This window comes from Hyaena hyaena, unplaced genomic scaffold, assembly GCF_003009895.1.
Source record: "Hyaena hyaena isolate Hyena2069 unplaced genomic scaffold, ASM300989v1 scaffold_280, whole genome shotgun sequence".
Lineage (NCBI taxonomy): Eukaryota > Metazoa > Chordata > Mammalia > Carnivora > Hyaenidae > Hyaena > Hyaena hyaena.
In genome coordinates, this window is record NW_024080912.1 from 1,639,474 (window position 1) to 1,664,213 (window position 24,740).

The window sequence follows — 24,740 nt, forward strand, 5'->3', positions numbered from 1 at the left end:
TCCAGGTGGGGAAGGCCTTTGTAAGTCTGACGTCAAAAGCGGAGCCGGGAAATCTGCCTGAAATGCAGGAAAGTCTGCATGTAGGAGCCTCACACAGTGAAAAGCCACACTACAAACTAGGGGGGAAAATGTGCACCGTCCGTGAATGATCCCATATAAACAGTTATGAAAATCTTAATCAGAAAAAGAGGAACACCTGACAGAGCAAAGTCTTTAACAGGATTTAGCCCAGTAAAAAAAAAAAAAAAAAAGGAATGCCCAAGAAATATGAAAACATGTGCCACCAGATAGTTCTCAAATAATGCAAATATAAATGATTTAATGCCATTTTTTTTTGCATATCAGAAAGGCAAGGATTTTAAGAAACTGTAATCCTCCGTGGAGGCCCAGATGTAGATCAGAATCCCCTCGTCCACGGCCAGTGGGGGTGGGGGCTGTAATGCTGATCTGGAGGAAGGGAGGGCGGGAGGGCCACGTCGACTATTAGCCCCAAAGCGTACAAGCTTTTGCTCATCTTCCTTTTTCCCTTTGGCGAGTGGTTCTTTCCAACATTTCTAGAGTGCATGTGGGTTCGGGATTCCCTTGCTTCCGAATTTCGGCCCCACCAGCCCGGGTGTAGAAGGGACACCGGGCTGCAGGGACACTGCTCACTCAGGCTGGCGACCTGCAGTCCCCACCTCCTCAGTCACAGCGGTGAGACCAGCAGGGGCCCCCACGGGCTCAGAACAGCTCCTCTCTTGCCCCATTGCTTGGAGTGACCGTCGTTGTCAATGGTATTTTGTCCTAGTGCCTGGGCTGCACTGTTCTTCCAAGCCTTCACCCCTCCCCCAGGACCCTCCCTGGGCGCCTCTTCCCTCCCCCTGGCATTCACCCCTGCCAGGACCAAGCTGTAGACGCAAGCCCTTAACACCACCGGACGGGACATGTCCTGGCTTGGGCTGAGATGCGTCCTCTCCGCATGGGCTTAGCCTGGACCTCAAACTCCCTAGAATGATAAATCCCTGGAAAGAGAAAGAAGATGGGGGCAAAAGCAAGGAAATCTGATAAAAAAAAAAAAAAAGTGGGCAATGGAATGAGTATACAGAGAGCACCAATAGTTTGGAGCTTAAAATGAACTTCACACGACAGGAGAGAGAGAGAGAGTGTGTGTGTGTGTGTGTGTGTGTGTGCGTGCGCGAGCGCGCTTGTCTGTGTGAGAGATCGGGAGGCAGTGGGGAGAGAATTGGCCCAAGGTCAAGTGAGAAGCTAGGAGGCTGACTGACTGACTTCCACGTCTCCACCTGCTCCAACCCCCTCCTTGGCTCTGCAGAGGTGAGTGCGGAGGGGCGCAGGGGGACCACCCCGGGACCTGGAGGGGCTCAGCACACCTCCCTAGGCCTGCCCACATCCCAGGGGGGCAGTGACAGGTAGTCCTGCTGCTTCAGGGCTTTGAAATGCCGGACGGCTGGCATCTGGGGGACGGCCGGGCACAGGGTCTTCTTGGCCTGGAACATGGGGTCATGGTCTCCGGTCTCAAGGCAGGGTCCTGGGGGAGAGGGCTTTGTCTGGGGTGAGAGCGGGCCAGGTCCCAGGCCAGGCAGGAAGCAGTAGTCACCCACCTGCTGCAGGACCAGGAGCCCCTCGGGGTGTGGGGAGACGGGGGCCACCTCCACTCTGGGCTCCCCTGGGCTCAGGGCGGGGCTGCTGGGTGCAGGAGGGGCGGGACTGCCCAGAGGGGACTTGGGACACTGGCCTGGGGTTGGAGGGATGTCCACATAGCCCTCGATTTCTGGCCTCATGGGGGCTGGGACGCCACAGGGCTCACCAGCCGGCCCAAGACTGAGGCTGGGGCTCTGGGCTGAGGGCGAGCCCGGAGGGTGGACCTTGCAGACAGATGGCAGTGCTGTGGGCAAGGGAAGGGCCAGGTCTGCAGTGGTGACGTAGCCAGAGGCCGTAATGCCATCCTCGGGGCCCCCAGAGCCCGTGGGCAGAGCTGTGAGCGCTCTGTCCTTTGGGCCTTGACCGCCCACTGTCGGCCTGTGAACAGGAGAGGCAAGGCCAGCCCCCGACTCCAGGGAGGGGTTCCCTCCAGCCGCCGGGCCAGGGGTCCTCTCCAAATCCTTGGCCCAGCCCTGTCCCATCACCTGGGCCAGTGGGACCAGCTGAACCTGCCCTCCCGCGGGCAGACACAGGTACTCCAGGGGCCCTGAGGGCTGTGGCTTCGGGCCCCCGCCTCTCTGCGGGGACGCGGGCGGGCCCGCCATGTCAGGCAGCGAGTGGCTGCGGGGCAGCCCCAGGTAGGGGCCATTGAAGTCAAAGCCAGAATGCTGGCTCTCAGGCCTGCCCTTGGGGGCCGACGGGCCTGGCTGGGGGTTGGGGGGCTGCTCCGCGCCCAGGTCGGAAGTGGCCGGAGCTGTGTCAGGCTCAGGTGGTGATTCACACACGTCCTTCGGGTCCTCGGTGGTGAGAGGTGACACCTCGCTGTGCCTGCAGTCTGCAGGAAACACCCTGTGGGGAGACGGGGCACAGAGGCGTTGGGGCCCCCTGGGCAGCCACCTCAGCTCATGCTGGGGGTAGGGGCGAGGGGAGAGGAGGGGAAGGGCTGGCCCCACCCAGAGCTCAGGGAGACCACAGAACAGGGCAAGGTTCTTGTTCAAGGCCTTCCTCTGTCAGGTGTGGCTCCTCTCACCCCTGCTCCTTGATATCCACCCAGCTTCGGGGACCTGGGCCATGGCCTCATCACTTCACCCCCCACTGTGCCATCAGCACCCCAGTGTGGGGTCTCCCGGGCCAGCAGGGCAGGGAGAGGTCATCTGCTCCAGTCTTCTGCCTCGGGTCAAGTGCAAGGTATGGCCCTCCCCAAGCTGGGAATGGGGAAGGTCTTCCTGATGACTGACGGGTATGCCTCTGGCTTTAGAACAACTGACATCCACAGATCTCTTCATACGGAGCCACAGGCCAGAGGCCACCTCCCCTGAGCCTCCAGCGTGCACGATGGGGCCACCCTCCCACCTCCTAGGGACCCCGTGCCCAGACACACTCACCCCTCCAGATCAGGGACGTAGCTGCCTCTCGGCCCCTTGTGCAGGGAGCTCCTGATGGGGAGTGCCCATATACCTCCTGGGAGCCTGAGCCCAGCACTCCCATTCTGGAAAGAAAGGACATTAGTGCCATGACCATGTGGGAGTTAGAGAAGCTGAAGGGGAGGTGGGAGCTGGGGCATGACAGGGGATACAGGGAGCCCCCAGACACAGAAGGAGTCTCAGCAAGGCCAGGACCAGCCTCGGCCCCGTGACACCAGGAAGGAGAAGCCCAGAGAGGGGCTGGAGCTTCCCATGGGCTCTTGAGCACTTGAGGATGGGGACCCTCTTCTTGCAAGGCCACTATTCTGGGGTGTCACTGCCTCCACACTCACGTCCTCATTTCCTCCATACTAGCCATGAGACGCTCTCCCCCTCCCTGCCCCCCCGCCCCCCGCCCTGCCACAGGCAAGCTGGCCCTGCTGGCTCAAAGGGCTCCTGGGACCCCTCTGCTGCCGCTCACCTTGTGACCATCTCAGCATCTGGGATGTGCCCCCAGCCTCACTACGTGCTCGGGATTGGAGGGATTTGGTCTGATTTCTTAGTGCCCCTCGGCTCCCTTCATGAAGGGGTCCCGCGTCCACCCTCCACAGGCCTTCTGTCTGCAGTGACCTTTCCCACCTGCATCACGCTGAGAGCAAAGCTCAGCTCTGCTGTCCCGTCCTCCGGGAAGCCATTCTGCCTCCTGTCAGCCCACATGTCCCGGCAGAACTGAGCCCCTCGCTGAGGCCACCCTGACTCCCGACTCCATCTCCTGCTCCGAGGGGCCTGCACACTGGGCCAGCCCTGGGCGCCTGCAGGTGCCCGGAGAATGGCAGAGCTGAACTTGCCGGGGGGCTGGCCTGCCTCTTAGAGCTTCCTGGCACCTTCCCAGGCTGCCCACGCTTCACACTCAAAGCCCCAGTGGGCGTCAAAGACACAGGGACGGGGACACAGGGGTGAGGAGCCCCTATCACCCTGCCACCTTTGCGCTCAGATCTTACCTGGAACAGGTGACTCTTGCTGGGGTTGGGGATTTTCTCCTCCCACTTCCGGTTCAGCCTGGAAAGACACCAGGGAGGTGACAGCTGCCAGAGACCTCAGGGAGCCTGCCCCAGGCTCACGTACAGAGAAGAAACTGAGGCCCAGGAGAAGGTGGGGTTTGGCCCAGGTTTCACAGGGAGTGGGTGGCAGAGAAGGGACTAGAAGGAGCCAGTTGTGGGGTCCCCTGGCACCTCCTGGGGTCCTGAGTACCCTCTCCATCGTAGAGTCCCCTTACCTGTACCCGTAGATGCCACAAAAGCGCAGGACAGGGAGCAAGGCCAAGGTGGTGAAGACCAAGATGAGTGCCAGGACCCACGTGGGCAGCACTTCCGGGTGGCCGGGAAGAAAAAAGAACATTAGCATCTGGGAAGGGACAGAGCTGGAGGCTTAGGGGGTGGGAGGAGGGGAGGCCAGGTCAGTGCCCTCAGGCACTGCTCTGTGCACGTTGCCTTGGGGTGCGGACTGGGAAGGGAGGCCAGACACAGGCAAAGAAGAGGGCATTGGGGGCGCTTGGGTGGCTCAGTCGGTTGAGCGTCGGACTTCAGCTCAGGTCATGATCTTGCTGTTATTGAGTTCGAGCCCCACATCAGGCTTGCACTATCGCCCAGGAAGCACAAAGCCCAGTTAGGATCCTCTGTCTCCCTCCCTCTTTGCCCCTGACCCACTCACGCTCTCTCTCTCAAAAAATAAAACATTAAAAAAAAAAAGAGGGCAATGGTCTGACCTCCCCCACCCCCCATGTTCAAGTGCTGGCAAGGACAGAGAGGGTTTGAGTCTTTCCAGTAGCAGGTGTTATGGGGGTGGGGGTGGGGTAATGACTATGGCCCATGGCAATCACGAGGGACTTCCTATAAGAGGCAGCATATAAGCTTGAGCATCAAGGCACAGGAAGGTTTGGAGAGGCACAAATGGGGAAATGGAGCCCCAACTTCCTGCTGGGCAGCCTTGAGCCCCTCATAGGACTCCATCGGTCTCCTCCCTTAGGCCTGGTGTCCAGCCCTCCTTTTGCCTTGATTATGGCCCTGGGACTCCTCTGCAAGGCTGGCTGGAGCTGGGGTCCTTGCTGCTAGTACCTCCTCAGTCCTTTCTCTGCCACTCCCTCCTGGACCTAGTCTGGTACTTGTCTCCTGGGGGCCACTATGGCCGATGGCGAGGGACACGGAAAGCAGCCAAGTGTAGGGAAATGGGGGGAGACGAAGAAATCAGACCAAATCCTTCCAATCCCAGGCCTTGGTCCATAGCTCCTGATGTTTGCTGCCATGGTAACTAGAAACTCATGCTGAGTGGTCACCCGGTGATGGTCACAAAGGTTAATGAAACCACGGGCCATATTAACAGAGGGCTAAGGTCCAGTCTGAGGGAGGACTGCTCATCCCTGCTCTCAAGACCTCACCTGCAGTCTCTCTGTGGCACACCAGCCATCGCTTTGCAGTGACTGGTGACACGTGGAGGAAAGGACACTCGGGTGGGGTGGGGTGACACTTCTGCCCAGCTGGGCTGTACCCGGAAGGGGGACGTGGGGCTGGGACACCTACCCCATTCAGTGTCCCAGAAGCACTCCTCACTCCACCGGCTCCAGACCCCGTTGTAGCTGCCGGGGGTGGGCCTGACCCTCACTCTCGCCTGGTACTTGGTGACGGGCTCCAGTGGTGGCAGTGGCATGACGTGGGAATTCTCGAGGGTCACCGTCTTGCTCTCCTGTGGGCGCAGGCAAGTGAGCAGGTAAGTTGAGGCTGAGGCTACTTGCCTGGTGCGGGGGGGGGGACAGTCAGTTGCAAGCCCCTCCCCCCTCCTCAGCGCCCCAGCTTTTCTGCTCCATCAGGCCCTGGCTGCACCCCATCACCAGGTCTGAGTCCTCCCACGCCCCAAGGAGGGCCCTCCTCCAGGGCACACAGAGGCAGAACCCTCTGGATGGGACAGGGGACCGCACCCCTGTGACACAGGACCACACGGAGGCTCAGACATCCTGGGGACACAGGACCCCCACTCTAACCCCCCCTCGCCAACCGCTGAGCTCCTTGGGGGTGGGGGGACAGGCCGGACCCTGGTTATGGCCCGCCCCCAGCTCCACCGCTGACCACGCCCCTCCTGGCTTCCACTTCCCCGCTTCCAGTCTCAAGGTCTGGGGCTGGCTCCCGGGCTGCTGGCTGGGGCCCTGAGGAGCCCGGGTTCTGCACACACAGCCCCGCAGCTGTCTGGGGCGTGGTGGCCAGAGAGGGAGCTCTAGGCAGGGGCCCTGCCTGCTTTACCAGAGCAGCTCTGCTCTTAGCAGCTGCACATCTGCATTCCAGACAAGATTTCTCTGAAGAAAAGTCTGACAAGCCTGCACCCAGCTGCCTCTCCGCCCTCTGAGCCCTGATGTTGACATCGCCTTGGCAAGTCAGGGTCCCATCGTTAACCTTGGCCATGTCCCATCACCTCTGTGAGCTTCCGTACCTTCGCCAAAGCATACGACAATGACCAGCTGACCACACAGGGTCATGACCATGAAGTCCCAGCGGCTTCCTCTGACCTGTCACCTGCTGGGAGCCAGGTGCCTGCAGGTCGGCGCTCACTTGCCTATTTTCCCCCACTCCCCCTACCCCCTTCCCGGGCTTAGGCCCTCACCTCCCATGTGTCTACATCTTGCTTGTACTGGATCTGGAAGGTGTGACCTATGTGTTTGTAGAGCATCTCCCCTTCTGTCCAGCTCAGGGTGTAGCCATCTCTGCTCTTGGTCACAGTGAGTGTCGGGGGGGCCATCTGGACTGGAGGGAGGGAAACCTTTAGGAAACAGTGTTCCCAGCATTCCTCCAATGGAAGGTTCTTATCCTTCCATGCTGGTCACAGGCGCGCTCTCTCCCGCTCCACCCCTTCTCCGGGTCCTTGCACCTCACTTCGCCATACTTTCCACTTTGATCCAAGCAGCCCTTCTCTTGAGAGCTGCTGAGATGTGCTCGTTTTGTAGGGAGGTGAACCAAAGCATGGGTCACCCCCAGCCTTTACATGACACGTTATTAATTGGTCCTATTCTAACGTATTAACTATGTCTTAGGCACCATCGTCCATGCTCAATCTGCATGAATCTCTCCCTCAATTCTTTTTTTTTTTAATATATTTTTTTATTTATTTCTAGGAGAGAGAGAGAGTGAGCATGGGAGGGTCAGAGAGAGAGGGAGATACAGACTCTGAAATAAGTTCCAGGCTCTGAGCTAGCTGTCAGCACAGAGCCTGACGTGGGGCTGGAACCCACGAACCGCAAGATCATGACCTAAGCGAAAGCCGGACGCTTAACCGAGTAAGCCACCCAGGCGCCCCTCTCTCCCTCAATTCTAACAGCAACCCAACATGGTAGGTACACTTCACAGATGGGGAAACTGAGCCCTAGAACGATTAAATAACTTGCTAAGGACAGGCTTCTCACAAGTGGTAAAGAAGAAGATGGTAACCCAGCAGATCCTCAGAGTGAGTGGTAGATTCCAACCCGGGTGGCCAAGGCAGATTGGCCGTGGCCTCCTACACACTCAGAAGACTGAATGGAAGACCCTGGGGTCCTCATGAAGCAACACAGGAGGCGCCTTTGCATGGGGTCCTTGCTGCATAAGAGGAATGGGGGGTACCGACCTGCAAGGAACGACCATTCATCTGCACATATTCTAGCCTCCGACTGAGGAAGTAACTCACAGATCGATTCTTTTGAAGACTGAAAATATCAGTCTGCAGAGGACTTTGGAAATCTGAGAAAAAAAACCCAAACAGGGAACGAAAGGGAAAGTTTGGGGGGAGGAGCAGGTGGGCAGGAGGGGCGTCCTGAGCAGCTGTGGAGCAGGACAGGAAAGCAGAGCTAAAGGAATAGGAGACAACAGGCTTTAAAGACGTGTTCCTGGGGAGTATCTATGGAACCTTCCTTCGTGTTATTTGCTGTTGTCATCGTGCGATTCCTGCTTCTTGAGAACTTCAGGAAGAGATTGGAATGACTTTTGAGCACTTTGCTCACTGGGCTGCGTTTTGTTGAAAGGGACCAACGTGAAGACTGGGCCATTGGGAGTCCTGGGTTTACGTGGGTCACACACCGAGACAAGACTCGATGCAACCAGTGCGCAAGGCTGGGGGCGAACTCACTGTGGTCTGAGCTCTTTATAAACTTCTCTTCCTCCTTCGGCCGAACAGAGATGGTGTACTGGCTGTGGTTCCTGGGGTCGGGCACGGGGATCTGGCATCGGTGCTGGACCAAGAGGCTGCCGAGCGGTTCCTTCAGCACTGGGGAGCACTCCTCTTCCCTGAGGAGCACGGTGCACGTGAAGGCAGAGGGAGGCAGGGGCCACGGGAAGGAGGGAAACTCAGGAGGAGCCGTGGCTTCCACTGGGGCCACTCAGAGTCAGGGGGAGGTTTGGAGGAGACAAGGTGGTGAGAAGGGGATGGAGCAGAGGAAAGAGGGTGCTCACCTTGCACTGGGGCTGGGCTTGTAGAAGAGGGTGAAGGAAACTGAGCTGGCCACCTCAGACCACACTTCCCAGGAGCAGCTGAGCACGGCGGCCCCATCGAACAAGCACTGGAGGTTCTGGGGCTGGGCCTTGTCCCCTGGGAGGGGAGACAGTCCCTTCATTCCTTCCTTCCTCCGTTCATTCCTTCGCTCTCGGGGCGGGGGGTGGGGCTACCATGAGCCTTATCTCAGAGAGATTGTGGGGCTTGGGGACCAGAAAAACTAGGGCTTAGAGTTAGCCTGAGCCTGCAATTGTAGTGACCACAGGTCAGAGAGTGAATTCCGTGAAGCTTCTTAGCCCCTTGCGCACCACGGGGAGAGCATCAGGTTGCAGTATTGGGGGGGCTCAACATGATAACGTTGGTTTGTCCACACACAGCATAGCGCTCGTGGGAACACAGCTGCTCAGAATGCCACTGTCACCACACGTAAGGCTTATCAGTGTAATGTGTGCACAGAAAGGCTGCAGGGGCTGGAGCCTGGGCCCTGGGTGGTGTGTAGCCATGCTATCTACGCAGTCTTCGTATTCTGAACACAACACAGAAGATTTGTGAGGAACCCCGCAGAATGGACTCCTGGACTTTTCCTGTCCAGGAGCTGACTGAGCCACCTTCCCTTCCGAAGGGCCTTGCCCCAATTTTGACTTTGTTACCTGTCTGGGAGTCCCAGTGAACCTCCAGGCTCCACCGGCTGGGCCTCCCCGAGAGCCCTGAGCTGGGGGCCAGGTGGGTGCGCACTCGGGCCATATAGGTGCTGCTGGGAATGAGGTGCTCCGGCCCCAGGACAGCCTGGGAGGAATTGCAGTAGAAGGTGGGGGCATCCTGTGGGGAGAGAGGGGTTAATGGAGCAAGCGCTGGCTGGGCAAGTCCCTCAGCCTAGGGCAGAGCTGGCCTTGGTCCTTACCTCCCAGGAGTCCTGAAGCCGCTTATAGACCACCTCAAACTCCAGGCCTGACAGCCAGTGGCTCTGGGAACCCGGGGGGGCCACAGTCCAGGTCAGCAGGAAACGGTCCCCAGCAGGAGTGATCTGCAGGTCCTTGGGTGCAGGGGCCTGAACTGGAGGAAGGGGAGGTCAAGGGCTCATAAGGGGCTGGATGATCGTAAGACTGCATGCTTTGTGTGAGCAGACTTGGGCCCCAGGCTGAGTGCCATCCTACCAGCTGAGTAGCCTTGGACAAGACCCCTTTCCTCTGCGGGCCTCAGGCCCTTCACCTGCAAAAATGTGGGGGTTCCCTGTGAACAGGAATGAAAGCCGGGCAGATATCACCTAAGCTCCATGAAAGGTGCTGGCAGTTATGCTCCTCTGAATGGAGCCTCCCGTCCCCACTGCCCACCTTGCGGCCCCTTCCCAGCAGAGGGCGCTGTGGTTCATGTTACTCCCCATCACGCTGTCCACCCTCCTTTCCACCTGCCCAGGGTCCTGCTCCTCTCAGAGCCCAGCATAAATGTCTCCTTTTCCAGAACTTTCTTGGATCCCCCCTTTCCGCTTGAGCAGAACCCATTGTCCCTTTTCCTGTCCCACCACAGCCCACTGTATGGGCCTCAGAGCCCTGGTGGATTTAGGTGGCTCCATTTCTGCCTTTCCACGTAGTCAGGAACTTATGGGCGGCAGGGTTTGGGTCTCCACCCCCTTCCCTACCCTCATGGCCTGAGATTAGTGATTCACTGAATTTGGGGGACAAGGTGAATGAAGGATGAATGAGTACATGAATAAATACACGCAGGCAACCTTCACGGACTTTTCAAGAAGGCATTCCTTCAAACAACAGCAAGTGTGTGTCTGTCGGGTGAGCATATTCATTACTGAATGGCACAGCTCCCACCTTCCTGAAGCTTCTGTGTCTGAATGCTGAGGGATGACTTTCAAACACAAATAATCCAATGAGTCTGAGCGGGATGTGGCATGTGAGAGCATGTCAGAGCTGGAGCCTCTAGAAAATCTTAAGCCGCAAGTGGCAGATACAGGGTGCCGCCTCTTCTGTACCCCCACTCTTGCAGCCACAGCAGACATTGCTCTTTAGTCACTGCACTCCTAACCCCTAAGCCCCTCAGGGAGTGGGAATCCCTTTCAGCACGGAGCTCTCGAAGGTGCTACCCACTGAACGGACTGGGAACCTGAGTGAAAACCTGTCCATCCAACCTGAGAGATTGTAGCTCACAAGCCCATTTCACAGGTGGAAAAATGGAGAGAGGAAGTAAATTACCCCAGACCTCCACATGTGGGAGCCTCAGAGCAGGTCTGATGCACACACCTGTCCCTCCTCAGCACCAGAAGCTCCCCTAATCCATTGCCAAAATAGCTGGGCTGGAACTGACCTCCCTGGAGCCTCAACAAAGGTTCCAGGAGGCAAACATCACACATCCCTCCCCATTTCAAGTTGTCTCCATGTTCACCATTGTCACTTCCCTGTGACCAGGCCATAAGCTTCACGGGGGCAGGGACACTGACTGCCTTGTTCACTTCTGAGCTGGTGGATGTGAGTGCCCAGTGAGAGAACAGATTAATGAATGAAGTGCATGCGTGTCCTAACTATGATTCGTGTGCCTCCCCTGCTCCCGTGCCCTGGCCACGTTCCAGTTGAACCATCACCATTTCCCTGTGGGACGAATGCCTTAGGTTGCATTCTGGGCCCCAGCCTCCTGCCCCTTCCTGCCCACTGCCATCTACCCTGTGCGTCACCCACCTCCAGCCTCCTCACATCTGACTAAGCCATGCCCCTTCAATGGCTCGCCATCACCTAGTTGGTGGCATCTAAACCCCTTTGCAGGGCACAAGGCAGAGTCTTCAGCTCTGGCCCCGCCTGCTCTGCCCCCTCCTCCTTCCTTGCGCTGTCCAGCCCTTTTGATGCTGAATCTCCTGGGCTCCGATTACTCACGTTTCTCCCAAGCTGCCCTGCCCTCTGCAGTCTCCCAGCCTTGGCACACGCTGTTTCCTCTAGGAATGTTCTTCCTGCTCAGTCCTCTTACCTACCCTTCAGCTTTCCCTGCAAAGCTCTTTCCTCCGGGAAGCCTGTCCTGACCGCCACCACCCCCAGGCTCCTTGCCCTCTGCCCCTAAGCACGTGGCACATGGCACCCACCTTTGGTCCAACTTCTGGTACGTCCTGACCTCTCAACCTGATGCCTCAGCCTGGCCCCACCGGGTTGGGGCCCTTTGCCATCCATCAAGCACATTTAGAGACACTATTTGAAATGAATTCACCATTTCATGGTGGGGCCTAACCCATCCCCTCCTCTGGGGAATGGCTTTGTGCTGCTGTGATGAGAACAGACAGGACGAGGAAGCAGGAGCTCCCTCTCCATCTGGTGCTTGCACCTACAGTGGGGCTGCCCAGTGTTTGGGACCCAGGATGCTGAAGTCACACACATGCATCTGGGTGGCCTTGGGCGAATTCCTGTTCTCTGAGCCTCAGTTTCAATATCAGTGAAATGGGGTAAAAAAAAAAAAAAAAAGTAGTGCATGACACCACAAATTACTGCAATGATTAAATAATATTGGGCAGTGCTTCCTAAAAGCCAGCCACCTGTAGCATTTCCATGTCCATTTCAACTTTAAAAGGTGATCCCCTCAAACATCTCTATTTTAGTTTCATTGTGAGCACAGATAAAATTGAATTAATGAGGTTGAAGTGCTGGTTATGTTTCTGTGTAACACACAGTCAAACAAAGCCTAGCTTATTTCTATAAAATGATCATTGACACCCACCCAGGACCACTGACTTTTTGAGGCTGCTGTGGACACACGGCGCCCTCACTGGAGGCCACTCAGGGCGGGCAGTGAGGTGATGACCTCCATCTCCAGTGCGGGGCGCCCTGGGCAGGGCTGACCCATCACTGACTTGACTGCTCAGGGGTGGGCCTTTGGAAGAGTCATATAATCTCTCTGGGCTTGAATCGCCTCATCTATAAAATGAGTTGCTGCAGACGTTGGATGAGACTTATATGGTGATGAGTGTTTTCAAGCTATAAAGTTTCTACCCGAATAGGAAGGATGGTTCTCCCAGAAAGGAAGCTTTCACTGCTGGAAGGCCTATCTTGGCAGGTGGTGGAGCTTTCAGGGCCCAGGGAGGCCCCAGTGCCCAAGGCCCCTTCCCACTGCACCTGCTCCAATGTCTCCATTGTCAGGAGGCCACGCCCTCCTCTCTCAAGAGACAAAACCCACCCCCAGCCAGTGTCTCCGCCCCCTGAAGACTATCACTTTCTGGCCCTTCTGCAGTCTGGCCACACCCCAGGTGTTTCACTGTCCTTTCAGGGGCCACCCCTATCCGGGGACCCCAGGCCTTACCATTCTGGTCCAGAGTAACAGTGAGCTGGGTGCCCAGAGGCCTGTCTGGTCGGAATGAGTAGTAGTCATTGTCGGCGATGACAAAAACCTTGTAGGGAATGACGCATCTTCTGGGCACGCAGCCTGTACAGTCGTGGCCCAACAGGTCCATGTCATCACTGAGGTCACAGGACACTGGCTCTGGAGGGTCCCTGCCAGGAGAGAACATGGTCGGCCCAGAGGGAAGAAGTATCACTCATTCAACAAAGGTCACTAAGCGGTCACCACATGCGAGGCTCTGTCCAGGGCCAGGGAACTGCCTTCCTGGTGGAGGGGGACGCGCATGAAACAACTAAACAAAATATGTCATATGTCAAATGGAGCAAACTTTACACAGACAAATACAGCAGGGAAGGGAGATACAGAAACCAGAGGAGTGAGGTGGGGGGTACCTGAAATAGGGGAGACTGGGAAGGCCTCATGGCAAAGGTGACTTTTGGGCAACTTGAAAGAAGTGAGGGAGGGAGCCATGCAAATTTGGGGGGAGAGGGGAGTTCAGGTAAAGGGAACCTCGGGTGCAAAGGCCCTGGGGCAGGCACAGGCTTGGAGTGTTGTATGGCTAGGCAGTCACCCAGTGTGCATGGAGGGGCGTCTGTGTGAGTGGGAGGGAGGGAGACCAGTAGAGCAAGGTGACAGGTGGTAGCACTTAAAAGGGAACTGAGGAATTTGGATGTCACTGAGAGTGGGGAAGATTGAGAGTTATGAGCAAAGGGGTGACATATTGTGACATAGGCTTTGAAAGGCTTCCTCTGGCCTCTGGGCTGTGGATAGATTGGGGAGAATGGGGGTGGTAGTCTCGGAAGCTGAGAGACCAGGTAGGAGCTTCTGACATATCCACATGATAGGAAATAGTTCGCAGCAGGCTGGTGGTGTTAGCCTTGGCCTGATTCACGTCCTAGCTGAAGATCAAGTCTGCAGCATTCGCTGATGGGTTAGAGGCACCATGGGGAAGGAAAGGTGGTAAAGGAGGTAAAACAACAGTAAACCTCCCAGAGGCTCCACTGGCACCTCAAGGAGCCCCTGTTTAGTGAAGTGGGATGTGGGGGGTGAACGGAAGCGGTGTGTGGGGACAGGGCACGAATTTGGTGTAGAACATCGGGGGTGGAAGGCACCTTTCCCTACAGGCCACGTGGAGAGGCAAGTGCAGGCCTGGAGCTTAGGGGACGCGGGGCTGGAGAGCATGTGAGAGTCACCAGTGCACAGCCCGAGGCTGGGTCTCCGCCCCCCCATTGGGTATAAAAGACTGGAGATCCAAGGATGAGCCCCAGGGCACCTCACCCTTCAGGTTAGAGACAAAAGAAGGGAGCAAACAGAGAAGGTGAGCCAGGGAGACCCAGGACGGGGTGAGTGGGGCGGCCAGGAGAGACAGGTGCTTCATGAGGATGCTACGGTCAGTCTGCGTCAGGTGCTGCCCAAGGTCAAGGAGGGAGGAGGCTGAGACCGAGCATTAGGTTTAACGGCAGGGAGGGCTTGGCTGCCTTGGGTGGGAGTGGTCTGGGCGGCCTGGTGGGGCCAGCCAGAGTTCAGAATAACTGGAAAGACCTTGGATGCCATGAGTCTAGACAACTCTTTGGAGGAGGGTCGCTTCAAAGGGAAGCAGAGGTAGGCCCCGCCGGAGGAGACGGGGGTCAGGAGACACCCCAGTGCTTCAGCCCTTGGTGGTGGCATCTGTAAGTAAGTGGGGGGCAGGGCACAAGGGCTCAGGATTGGGAATGATCCCGGGAGAGGGCCCGTCCATGTTGCAGGGAGATTGGAACTGTAGTGCCAATGCTGTCCCTGAGCAGCAAGACTGGGCGGATCCCGGGGGCGCCTTAGACAGACCTGGGGCAGGAAAGGACGAAAGGGAGCCTCCAGAGAGGCTGCAGAGATGGCGCAGGCAGTGTGAGCATGGAGGGGGCGGGAGCCTCTCATCCAGGGGAGGCGGGGGGGTGGGTGGGTGTTTCAGCATAGGAGGAATTGGGCCACAGCTGAAGGTGGGAAGTGGGGGTGGGCAAGGAGGGTGGAGACAGGAAGAAGGAGAGCGGGAGAGAGCGCTGAAGGGCGATGCTGGGGTGTGTGAGGAGCTGCTCACCCCCCAGGCTGCCTCCAGGGGGGTCTCTCGGCACCTATGATGCCAGCCATTTAATTATTTCTATCATGACAAGGTAGACCGTCACCAAACCCCAGAACGCTGTGCGGAATCTTCCCAAATGGCACACACTGTGGAGACCATGTGAGGGGTGCGGGGAAAACCCACACTCCGGAGGCAGCAGCCAGCGCCTTGGGGAGATATGGAGCCCAGCCCCACATGCCAGACTTGGGGCGCTGTTTCCCATTCAGTCACACAGCTTCCCTGTGGACCTCGCCCTCCACAGCCTTGGTTTGCTCATCTGTGAACTGATCATGACTTGAGCCCAAGTCAGAGCTTAACCAACAGAGACACCCAGGAGACCCCAGGGCAATTCTGTTGAACTGTGATGAAGTACAATTACCACCACCACTGCCATCAACAGCCATGTTCATGTGGAAGCCTCTCCCCCAAAACCCCAACATCAGACATCAGACCTGGCAGGCTGCCCAACGGAGCGGGAGCTCCTGGCTGGGGCCTCCCCCTCCCTGCCCTCTGCCAGCCCCCCTGCCCGGCGCAGCCCCACACAGCAGCATCCCTGTGCTGAGCCCCGGCATCACTTACTCATTCAGTCGCCGGAAGAGGGTCAGGCTGATGAGCTGCTGGGCATGGCGAGTGTCCGCCCACCTGCATGTGATGTGGCTCTTGTAGTTGTTATAGCAGCTCAGGGTCCGCAGCGGAATGGTCTCTGCCCAGGAAGAGGCAGACAGGGGGTCAAGACTGGATATCCCTTGTCACCCCCTCCCAGCCCCTCGGGGGTGCCCAGAGCTGGGGAGGGGTTTTCCGGAGTTCTGTAGGGGCTCCTGTCTGCTAGACAGAGCTCCCCAGGGGCCCTGGGCAGAGGGGGAGGGCAGGGGTTCTGGGGGTTTGAGGGCCCGGCTGTCTGGATAGAAGCTCAGTATTCTAGAAGAGTCACAGCATATTTCCTGAGACCCGGCTGTGCCCTTGCTCCTGGCACAGGGTCTCCTTCCCACCCCAGGAGGGACACTTGCATTGGGCACGGGAGGAACAGCCTGGGAGGAGAGGCAGCATAGCAGAACCCTCTGGGACCTTCCCACCTTGGTCTCTTGGTCAGCTGCAGCTGATGGTGTGAAAAGAGAATGTGGTTCTCAGGGTTATCAGAGAAGCCATGTTCTCTGGGGGCCCTTGGGGAAGGGGTTCGTGGGCCTTAGGAGCCAGAGGAACCCAGCAGGGCCTCCCGAGCAGGAGGAGGGTCCTGGGGCCAAAGCAGGGAGAGACCGCCAGTCTGAGGGGCTCCAGGAACAAAGGCACAAAGGAGGGAGTGGTTAGGAGCAGTGTCTGGGGGGTTGGAGCTAAGGCTGGAACGGCCAGCCTGGAGGTGAGATGCCCGGAATGCCATGCTGAGAAGGTGGGCAGAGAAGCCACACAAGCAGAGACAGACATTCAGCAAGCTGGAGAAGAATGAGAATCCAGGAGGGGGAGTGGGGAGCCAGAGAGGATAAGGAAGGGGCACATGAGGGAGGGTGGGGGGCCTTGGGGCTTCCTGGGCACATGTGGGTGTCATCTTGCTCAAGGGCCAGCTGTGAGGAGGGTCACAGGGAAGGGCAGGAAGCAACGGAGCTCACCTTGGGCTCCCGCCACGCCGGGCCCCCAGAACAGAGCCAGCAAAGTTACGGGGAGCAGCACCACGGTCAGCACCATCTCTGGGTCCGCTCTGAATGAGTAGGTGGTCGGCTTAGGTGGGTCCAGGTCTGTGAAGGGGCAGGGGTCCTCACTGCCCTGGAGTCATGTATTCTTGCTCAGCTGAAGGCCAGGCCAGACCCATGTCCTCGGCTCCTGTGAGTCCTCTCTCCAGGATTCTGCCTGCAGAAGAGACATCAGCTGAGAGCTGCCTCCTCCTGTCCTGCATTCCCTGGACTTGACCCACGTTGCAGAGTGAACCCAGGAGTGACGCATGGGCTCCTGCGCCCCCTGCCACCTCAGCCTGGCACCCAGGACAGTCCTTTCCCCTTAGTCTCAGTGGCTGGGGTGTGACTTTGAGGGAGATGCATTGAATGGCTTCTGAAGAAGTGAGTCCCCCACCCTGGCTGTGTGCCAGGAACGCCTGTGCAATCCCCTGGCGATGGAAAACCCACACAGGGAGCCTGGTATTTGGCTTGCTCTGTGCTCCCTGCAGGCCACTGACCTGGTCAGCTTTAGAGGGGCCGCAGGGTGTGGGGGCCGCAGTGTCCTACCCCGGGCGTGATCACACGCATGCTCACTCACACCGCGCACACACATACACACACACACTCCATTTACTGTCATCCCTCCCACACCACCCTCAGAACGCCTGTTCCCTTTTCTCCCCAGAAGGCTGGGGATTTCCTCTTTTCTTTCTGTCTCGCCCTGGGAAGTACCCAGGAGAGCAGAGCAGAGGACGGTGGTTCCTTCTCTTTTTTTCTCCCTGTAAGATTGCCCGAAATTTCACTCAAGATGCACATATGCATACACACAGAGCAGCAACTTTCTTACTGGGAAAAGCAGGGCTCTGGACTCAGCGGACCTGACCTTCAGCACAGGCTCTGCCCCTCCCTGCCAACAGCCTGTGCTGATCCACCAGTGCTCCCTGAACCTTGTTCTCTGCACCGGTAACAGGGGCACAGATACACGTATCCCACGTGAGAAGAACCCGATGCGGTGATGTTTATAGAGAGAGGTTCATCCAATAAAGGCTCCGGAAAGAGGAGCAGGTTGTTTGGAGCTGGGGGGGAGTATTCGTCCACTTCAGCTTCTGTAGCTGGAGGCCGTGCCCTGGAGTAAGGGCGTGAGTCCATGTGGCTGGTGCGGCTTCGTTTGCCTACCTGGGACTAGCCTAAAAATCCAGAGCTTCTACTTGGGTCTAATCACAAGCAGAAATACTACATGTGCAAAGAGAGCAATTCATCCTGAGATAAGCTACAGGTTTAACACAAGTCCAAACAAAATGTAACAACATGGTCTTTTTTGTAGAAACTCAGAAAAAAATAGACGTGAGGACAGTTAATGAGATTTTTAGCAACAAGGAGGCTCTCCCTAATAGCAAAACTTATTGTAAAGATCTGGTAATAAAGCTGTGTGTTGCGCACACACACATACGCACATGCAAATACATCAATGGACATCCAGACCAGGCAATTCTATTCTACCCAAGAATGCCCTAGGTGATGAAGGAGGGGTCATGAATCAACATGAAGGGCTGGATAATGAAAAGGGCTAAGATACAATGAATCACATTGTAAAACATGTGCACCTAAATCTCTATCCCAAACTACCCTCCAAATATGAGGTCCATTAAAGATTTAAATATAAGAAGTTAAATCAGGGGTGCCTGGGGGGCTCAGTCGGTTAAGCGTCTGACTTCAGCTCAGGTCATGATCTCATGGTTCGTGGGCTCGAGCCCCGCGTCGGGCTCTGTGCTGACAGCTAAGGGCCTGGAGCCTGCTTCTGATTCTGTGTCTCCCTCTCTCTCTGCCCCTCCCCTCCTCGCGCTGTCTCTCTCCCTCTCAGAAATAAATAAAACATTTAAAAAAGTTTAAAAAAAGTTAAATCATATTAAACTTTCAAACCATGGGGCAGACAGCGTCTGAGCTGCTCCCTGCTCCCTTGGTAACAGAAGCTCAGGCTTCAGCTGGGCTTGGTACTACACAGAATAAAAGATTATATTTCCTACACTCGGTGGAAATGTGCTCGGTGGGGTCATGTCACTAAGTTGTCCAAGGGGATGTGAGTGGAAGCATTGGGTATGCCTTCCAAAAAAGGGCTTCTTAAAGGGAGTTGGCTAGTGTAGGAAGGGTCCATTTCCTCTTTCTTCTAGCCTACAACTTGGAAGTGATGGCTGGAGCTCCAGAAGCCATTTTGGACCGTAAGGTTGCCTTGAGGATGGAGCTATATACAACAGAGAGAGGGAAGCCTGGACCCTTCTTGTCGCTCTGAAGCAACCATACCAGCCTAAGAGCGCCTACCTCTGAGAACACAAATAAACTTCCATACTGTTAAGCCACTGTAGTTTGGGGATTTTTCATGCAACCAAACAGATACAATTGGAAATAGAAGAAAACTTCACAGGGCTTAAAGGAGACACCGGTCCACTGAAGTGAAGGACAAGCTTAATTTTTAATTGTGCCAAACTCACTCACATGTTGGTAAACTCTCGGTCATCCAAGAATAAAGGGATACTCCGAAAAGGTCCCGGTAGGAAACAAACATTAGTTTCAATGGAACAAGGGTTAGGTTGGCCAGATTTTCTCACAAGTGACCCTGAACTCTAAATAGATACTGATGTCTTGAAAATACTGAGGGAAAATATGTTTAAACCTAGAATCATTAAAAGTCAAGCTTACTTTGACGCTCCGGGGCAGAAAAATGCAACATTTGGAAATGTAGTAAAGACAAAGAAAATGTTCAGATCTTTTCTGAGAAACACAATTTACTCTGGGATGTACTCCAGGAAAAAAAATAGTTCAAGAAAAATAGCATATGATGCTGGAATTGGTGGTGTGAGAAGAAACCAATTAAGGCTAATACTTAGTAAAGAAGAACTGTTACTTATAAAGTGAAAGTAAGTAAATATGTGATAACTGCAGATGACTGTAAGGTGAGATGATTGGCTATGAGGTTAGGTGTGGAAAGTGGAGAACGGAAAGCTTGTTTAGGATCGTGTCTGTTTTGAAGGAACATATGTGTGTTAGTTACGCCCAAATGTTGATGGAAAATATGTTACATACACGTGTTAAAAAGGTAAGGGTTAAAAAGCCACTAAGAGTGAAGGGTAAGCATGGGAGCGAAGGCAGACAGGGAGAGGGAAGGGAGAAGGAGGAAGAGGGGAAAACAGAGAAGAGAAAAACCAAGCGCCTTTTCACTCGAAACAAACATGCACACCAACATTCCCAAACGCATGAAGAAATGTAAGGCAGGAGTAAAAACTGGAAATGAAAACAAAACAAAACAAAACATAAGTTCATTCCAGACAAAAAGAACGTCATGGGACAATCTGACAAAGGCTTTTAAACGAAGAATGTATCATGACCACATGGGGATTATTCCAGAAACAGAGAAACAGCCATTAAGAAACCTCTTTGTGATTAAAAGAATCAGACCAACAGATTAAAGGGGGAAAAAAGGATCAGCTTATCTCCACAGATGCTTCTCAATATTCGATAAATACAGAAGCCATTCCTGATTAAGCACACGAACCAGTGAACGTTGACAAACGAGGCATTGAAGGGCACGCGGGTGTTTCTGGGCATCGACGACAAATCTGTAGTGATGTCAGAGTCAAAGAAGAATGTGCCCTTCCTGTCGGGGGCACAAGCAGGGGAAGTCTGCCCACTACTGCCATCTCTAGTGATCAGTCCTCTCTCCAAATAATCTCTAAATTCAACGCAACGCAAGTCAAAACTCCAAAAGGATTTTTAACAGGCTTGACAAACCGATTCTAGATTATAACAAGCTAAACCGGAAAGATGGGTTCTCTTAGCCAGAAAAGTGATGAGGAGTATAAATGTAGACAGATGGAATAGTAAACAATAAGGAAAATAACCAACTAGGAATTTGGGAAGTAATAGTGGCATTTCTAATCACAGAGGAAAGGATGGGCCACATACTCTTAATTATGACGTTGAGACAATTAGCTGATAATGTTTTTAAGCTAGATTATTATTTTACATATTACTTGCCCTTCCAAATTCTAGGTGGATTAAAGGCCTAAAAGTCAAAACTAAAATGATAAAAAGCATTACATGTACTTAATTAACCTTAGGGGTTGAACAAGACACCAAACCCAGAAAGCATAAAGTAAAAATAAAGACAAATTGGACTTGGAAGGTCATTAACACACTCTTAGATGAAAGTATCATAAACATGGTAAAGAAAAAAGACAAGTGATAATCTGGAAACATAATTTAAAGGTTATGTAAATAAACTGTTAATGTACTTAGTAAATGAACTACTCCTACAGTAAATATGTGAAAGGCAAAGAACCTGTAAGAAAATGGACAAAACATTCTATACATATCGTAAAAGGAGCCAAAGAACATATGGAAGAGACATAACTTCACCCATAATCAGGGAAAGGAAAAATCCAAGCAAGAGTCAGATAATTTTCATCCCTCCATTGGACACAGCTTAAAGATTGATCATCTTCCCCAAGAGAAATTAGCCCTTTATGCAAGACTGTGGGGGTGTATGTTAATTCAGCTACTTTGAGGATGATCTGACAGTGTTTCTTAAATGTTTAAATGCACAACCTCTTGCTCAGAAATTCTTCTTCAAGGCATCTGGGCTGCAGAAGCACCTTCACCTGTGTGGAAAAAAATGGGGAAAAAAAATGTCTATCAGTATGGGATGGAGTAACTTGTGGTGTGGCCCCTACCAATACATGCTGCCCATTTTGTAAGGTTAATAAATGACTTAAATCGATTCGTGTTATTGTGGAATGTTGTCCAAAATGTAATATTAGGTGAAAATATAAGTCACAGAGCAACATGTATTTATTGCGTATATATATATATATATATATATATAATATTAGATGAATAATATTAGGTGAAAATATAAGTCACAGAGCAACATGTGTATATATATGTATATATATATATACATATAAATAAACATTAAAAATATATATAAACATTAAAAAATATATATTTTTAATGTTTATTTATTTTTGAAAGAAAGCATGAGTAGGAAAGGGGGAGAGAGAGAAAGAGAGGGAGACACATGGGGCGCCTGGGTGGCTTAGTCGGTTAAGCGTCCGACTTTCGCTTGGGTCATGATCTCGCGGTTCGTGGGTTCGAGCCCCGCATCGGGCTCTGTGCTGACTGCCAGCTCAGAGCCTGGAGCCTGTTTCAGTCTGTGACTCCCTCTCTCTCTGACCCTCCCCTGCTCACGCTGTCTCTCTCTCTCTCTCCTAGAAATAAATAAAAAAAAAAAAAAAGAAAGAAAGAGAGGGAGACACAGAATCCAAAGCAGGTTCTAGGCTGAGCTGTCAGCACAGAGCTCGACGCCGGACTCAAACCCACTGACCTCAAGCTCAAGACCTGAGCCGAAGTCAAATGCTTAACCAACTGAGCCACCCAGGCGCCCCGAGCAATATGTCTATTAGACTCGCATTTATGTACAAAGGAAAACTATATAGTTGCAGCATGCTTAGAAAATGTTTTGAAAGGACACGTATGGTATAGAGTAGGATGTGAGGCTAGTGGATAGGGATAGTTGGCACTTTGTCTTTTATGCTGCATAATTCTGGATCATTCTAACGCTTGGTAAAGCACATACCCATGTGTTCACTTAGTACAAAACACGCTCATCCAACAACTGAGGAACTATTCTGCAGTATCTGCGTGTTGGCATGACATGAGTAAACCGGTGAATGAAAAAAGGCAGTGACCAAAAGCTAACGGAAAAGGTTCCACACTTTATAAAACTATTAGGAAGGCGAGAAGTAGAGAAAATCAGAACCTGGTGATGCAGAATCGCAACGGAATCTTTGAAGACTAGAAACTACACATTTGCAACTTGTCACTGGGACCTGTCTGGAGGGGCCCCACAGGCTCCGACCCTGGTGGGGACCTTGGGAACACCCCAGCTCCCATCCACAGGGCAAATGAACGCACCTGCACAAACCCTGAGACAGAAACCCCCTTAGATGCAACCCCCTACCCCCATCCCCCAGCAGTTCATACACTTGGGTGCAGAACACACACGTGGGGCTGAACCCGACTGAGCAACGGAAGCTCAGGGTGGAGTGTGATACTAACCCATTCTTCGAGGGGGAAATCTAGGTGTCTGTGCACGGGGGACCTAGATTCTCATCTTCCAAAGTGAGCTTTCAAAACCACACCAAGCTCTGGGCTGGAACTCAACAAAGTTCTGGGTTTCCCCCTCCCCTCCCAGTCTCTCTGCACCCCTGCACCCCCCACGACATCCATAGAAGCGTACACACACCCTCACTCTCCAGATCTCCTTTTCTTTTTTTTTATTTTATTTTTATTTTATTTTATTTTTTTTTTTACAAATAGTTTATTGTCAAATTAGTTTCTACATAACACTCAGTGCTCATCCCCAAAGTGCCCTCCTTCATGCCCATCCCCCCCTCCCCCCCACATCCATCAGTCCTCAGTTTTTGTCAGCATTCAAGAGTCTCTCATGGTTTGCCTCTCTCCCTTTCCCCCACCATTTCCGCCCTTCTTCTCCCCCTTGGTCCTCCGTCAAGTTCCTCCTAATCCTCCTATACGTGCAAACATATGGTATTTGTCCTTCTCTGCCTGACTTAAAGCACTCTACACATTCAATGCAATTCCAATCAAAATTGCACCAGCATACTTCTCAAAACTAGAACAAACTATCCAAAAATTTGTATGGAACCACAAAAGACCCCGAATAGCGAAAGTAATACTGAAAAATAAAACCAAAACGGGAGGTATCACCATCCCAGACTTCAGCCTCTACTACAAAGCTGTCATCCTCAAGACAGTATGGTATTGGCACAAAAACAGACCCATAGACCAATGGAACAGAATTGAGAACTCAGAAGTGGACCCAAAAGTATACAGCCAACTGATCTTTGACAAAGCAGGAAAGAATATCCAATGGAAAAAAGACAGCCTTTTTAACAGATGGTGTTGGGAGAACTGGACAGCAACATGCAGAAGAATGAAACTAGATCATTTTCTCACACCATGCACAAAAATCAATCCAGATCTCCTTTTCTAAACCAGAATGTCGGGGGGAGGGCACCTGGGTGGCTCAGTCCGTTAAGCGTCCGACATCGGCTCATGTCATGATCTCGCGGTAAGTGGGTTCCAGCCCCGCGTCGGACCCTGTGCTGACAGCTTGGAGCCTGGAGCCTGCTTTGGATTCTGTGTCTCCCTCTCTCTCTGCCCCTTCCCCCTCCTCAAAAATAAATAAACATTAAAAAAAATTAAACCAGGATATCAAGGGCTATAGGTGCTCAGGCTCCAGAGACAAGGAGGCAGAAGCCGGTTCACTGCCACCAACTCCTTAGCAACACTTTAGCAGCAAAGCGAAGAGGGACGCTTCACAGGTGTCTGACTCCCACTTCCCCAGATGTCCTCCCTGCCAGGACAGCTGGATCCCGGATGAGGTCCCCCTGCCCTGAAAGCCCTGCACACGACGCTCAGGAAGTAGGCGCTGCTGGCTGTCGTTCACCCACTGGCTGCCCAAGGAGCCCGGACGATCTACTGAGCCAGCCCTGACCTCCCCAAGTCCCTGAGCACGCCTGCCCACTCCTCACCCCCAGGCTCTCCCAGGCGCTCCGCGGTCTCCGTTGGCAGCCTGGGTCTCCCCCACCGCTCCCCAGCCCGCCCCTGACAGCCAGGCCGTACCTCTTCGTGGCGGGACAGATAAGCCTGCTGCCGGAGTGTCCAGGCGACAGGGAGCCTGTCACGCTTCCTATTAATGCTGACGTGCTAGTTAGGAAACAGAGAAGCAGAAAGAGGAAGCGACACCGGCCAGCCCTGTTTCTGCACAAGTGACTCCGCACAAGATTGCCCAGCTTCTTAGAGCTGGGGACACCGAGATACCAATTTTTTTTTTTTCTGGGCCTTACTGGCTTGGTCAGTGCTGTTCCTTGTGTGAGCAGCCCCCGCCCTGGACACACCTACCATCCTCTGTCAGCTCATCAGCTCAAAGCCAAGTTGCTTCCTGCAGCCTGCTCTGCCGCCCCAGGGGACACAGGGGGAGGGGGCTGTGACAACCGGAGGAGGTGACAGCCCAGAGCCAGACGGAGCTGGGCCGGCTCCCACCTGCTCAGAGCGCGACTTCAC

At 54.0% G+C, this 24,740-nt stretch overlaps 1 protein-coding gene across 2 annotated transcripts; it reads right to left on the reverse strand.

Annotated features, from left to right (window-relative positions):
* Window positions 1–297: 297 nt before the first annotated feature.
* CSF2RB (colony stimulating factor 2 receptor subunit beta) lies at window positions 298–24,446 on the reverse strand. Of its 2 annotated transcripts, none has more exons than XM_039246160.1 (14): window positions 24,300–24,446; window positions 16,560–16,797; window positions 15,538–15,661; window positions 12,828–13,018; window positions 9,448–9,599; window positions 9,197–9,365; window positions 8,507–8,642; window positions 8,184–8,341; window positions 6,690–6,829; window positions 5,618–5,780; window positions 4,318–4,408; window positions 4,043–4,100; window positions 3,024–3,127; window positions 298–2,487 (listed from the first exon to the last, which is right to left on the reverse strand). In XM_039246160.1, exons 2-14 carry the CDS (start codon window positions 16,633–16,635, stop codon window positions 1,359–1,361), a joined length of 2,691 nt encoding a protein of 896 aa, XP_039102091.1. In that variant the 5' UTR covers window positions 16,636–16,797; window positions 24,300–24,446; the 3' UTR covers window positions 298–1,358. The 2 variants fall into 2 exon arrangements, with proteins under 2 accessions (XP_039102091.1, XP_039102092.1); XM_039246161.1 differs by lacking the exon at window positions 24,300–24,446 and adding an exon at window positions 24,209–24,278.
* Window positions 24,447–24,740: the final 294 nt, after the last annotated feature.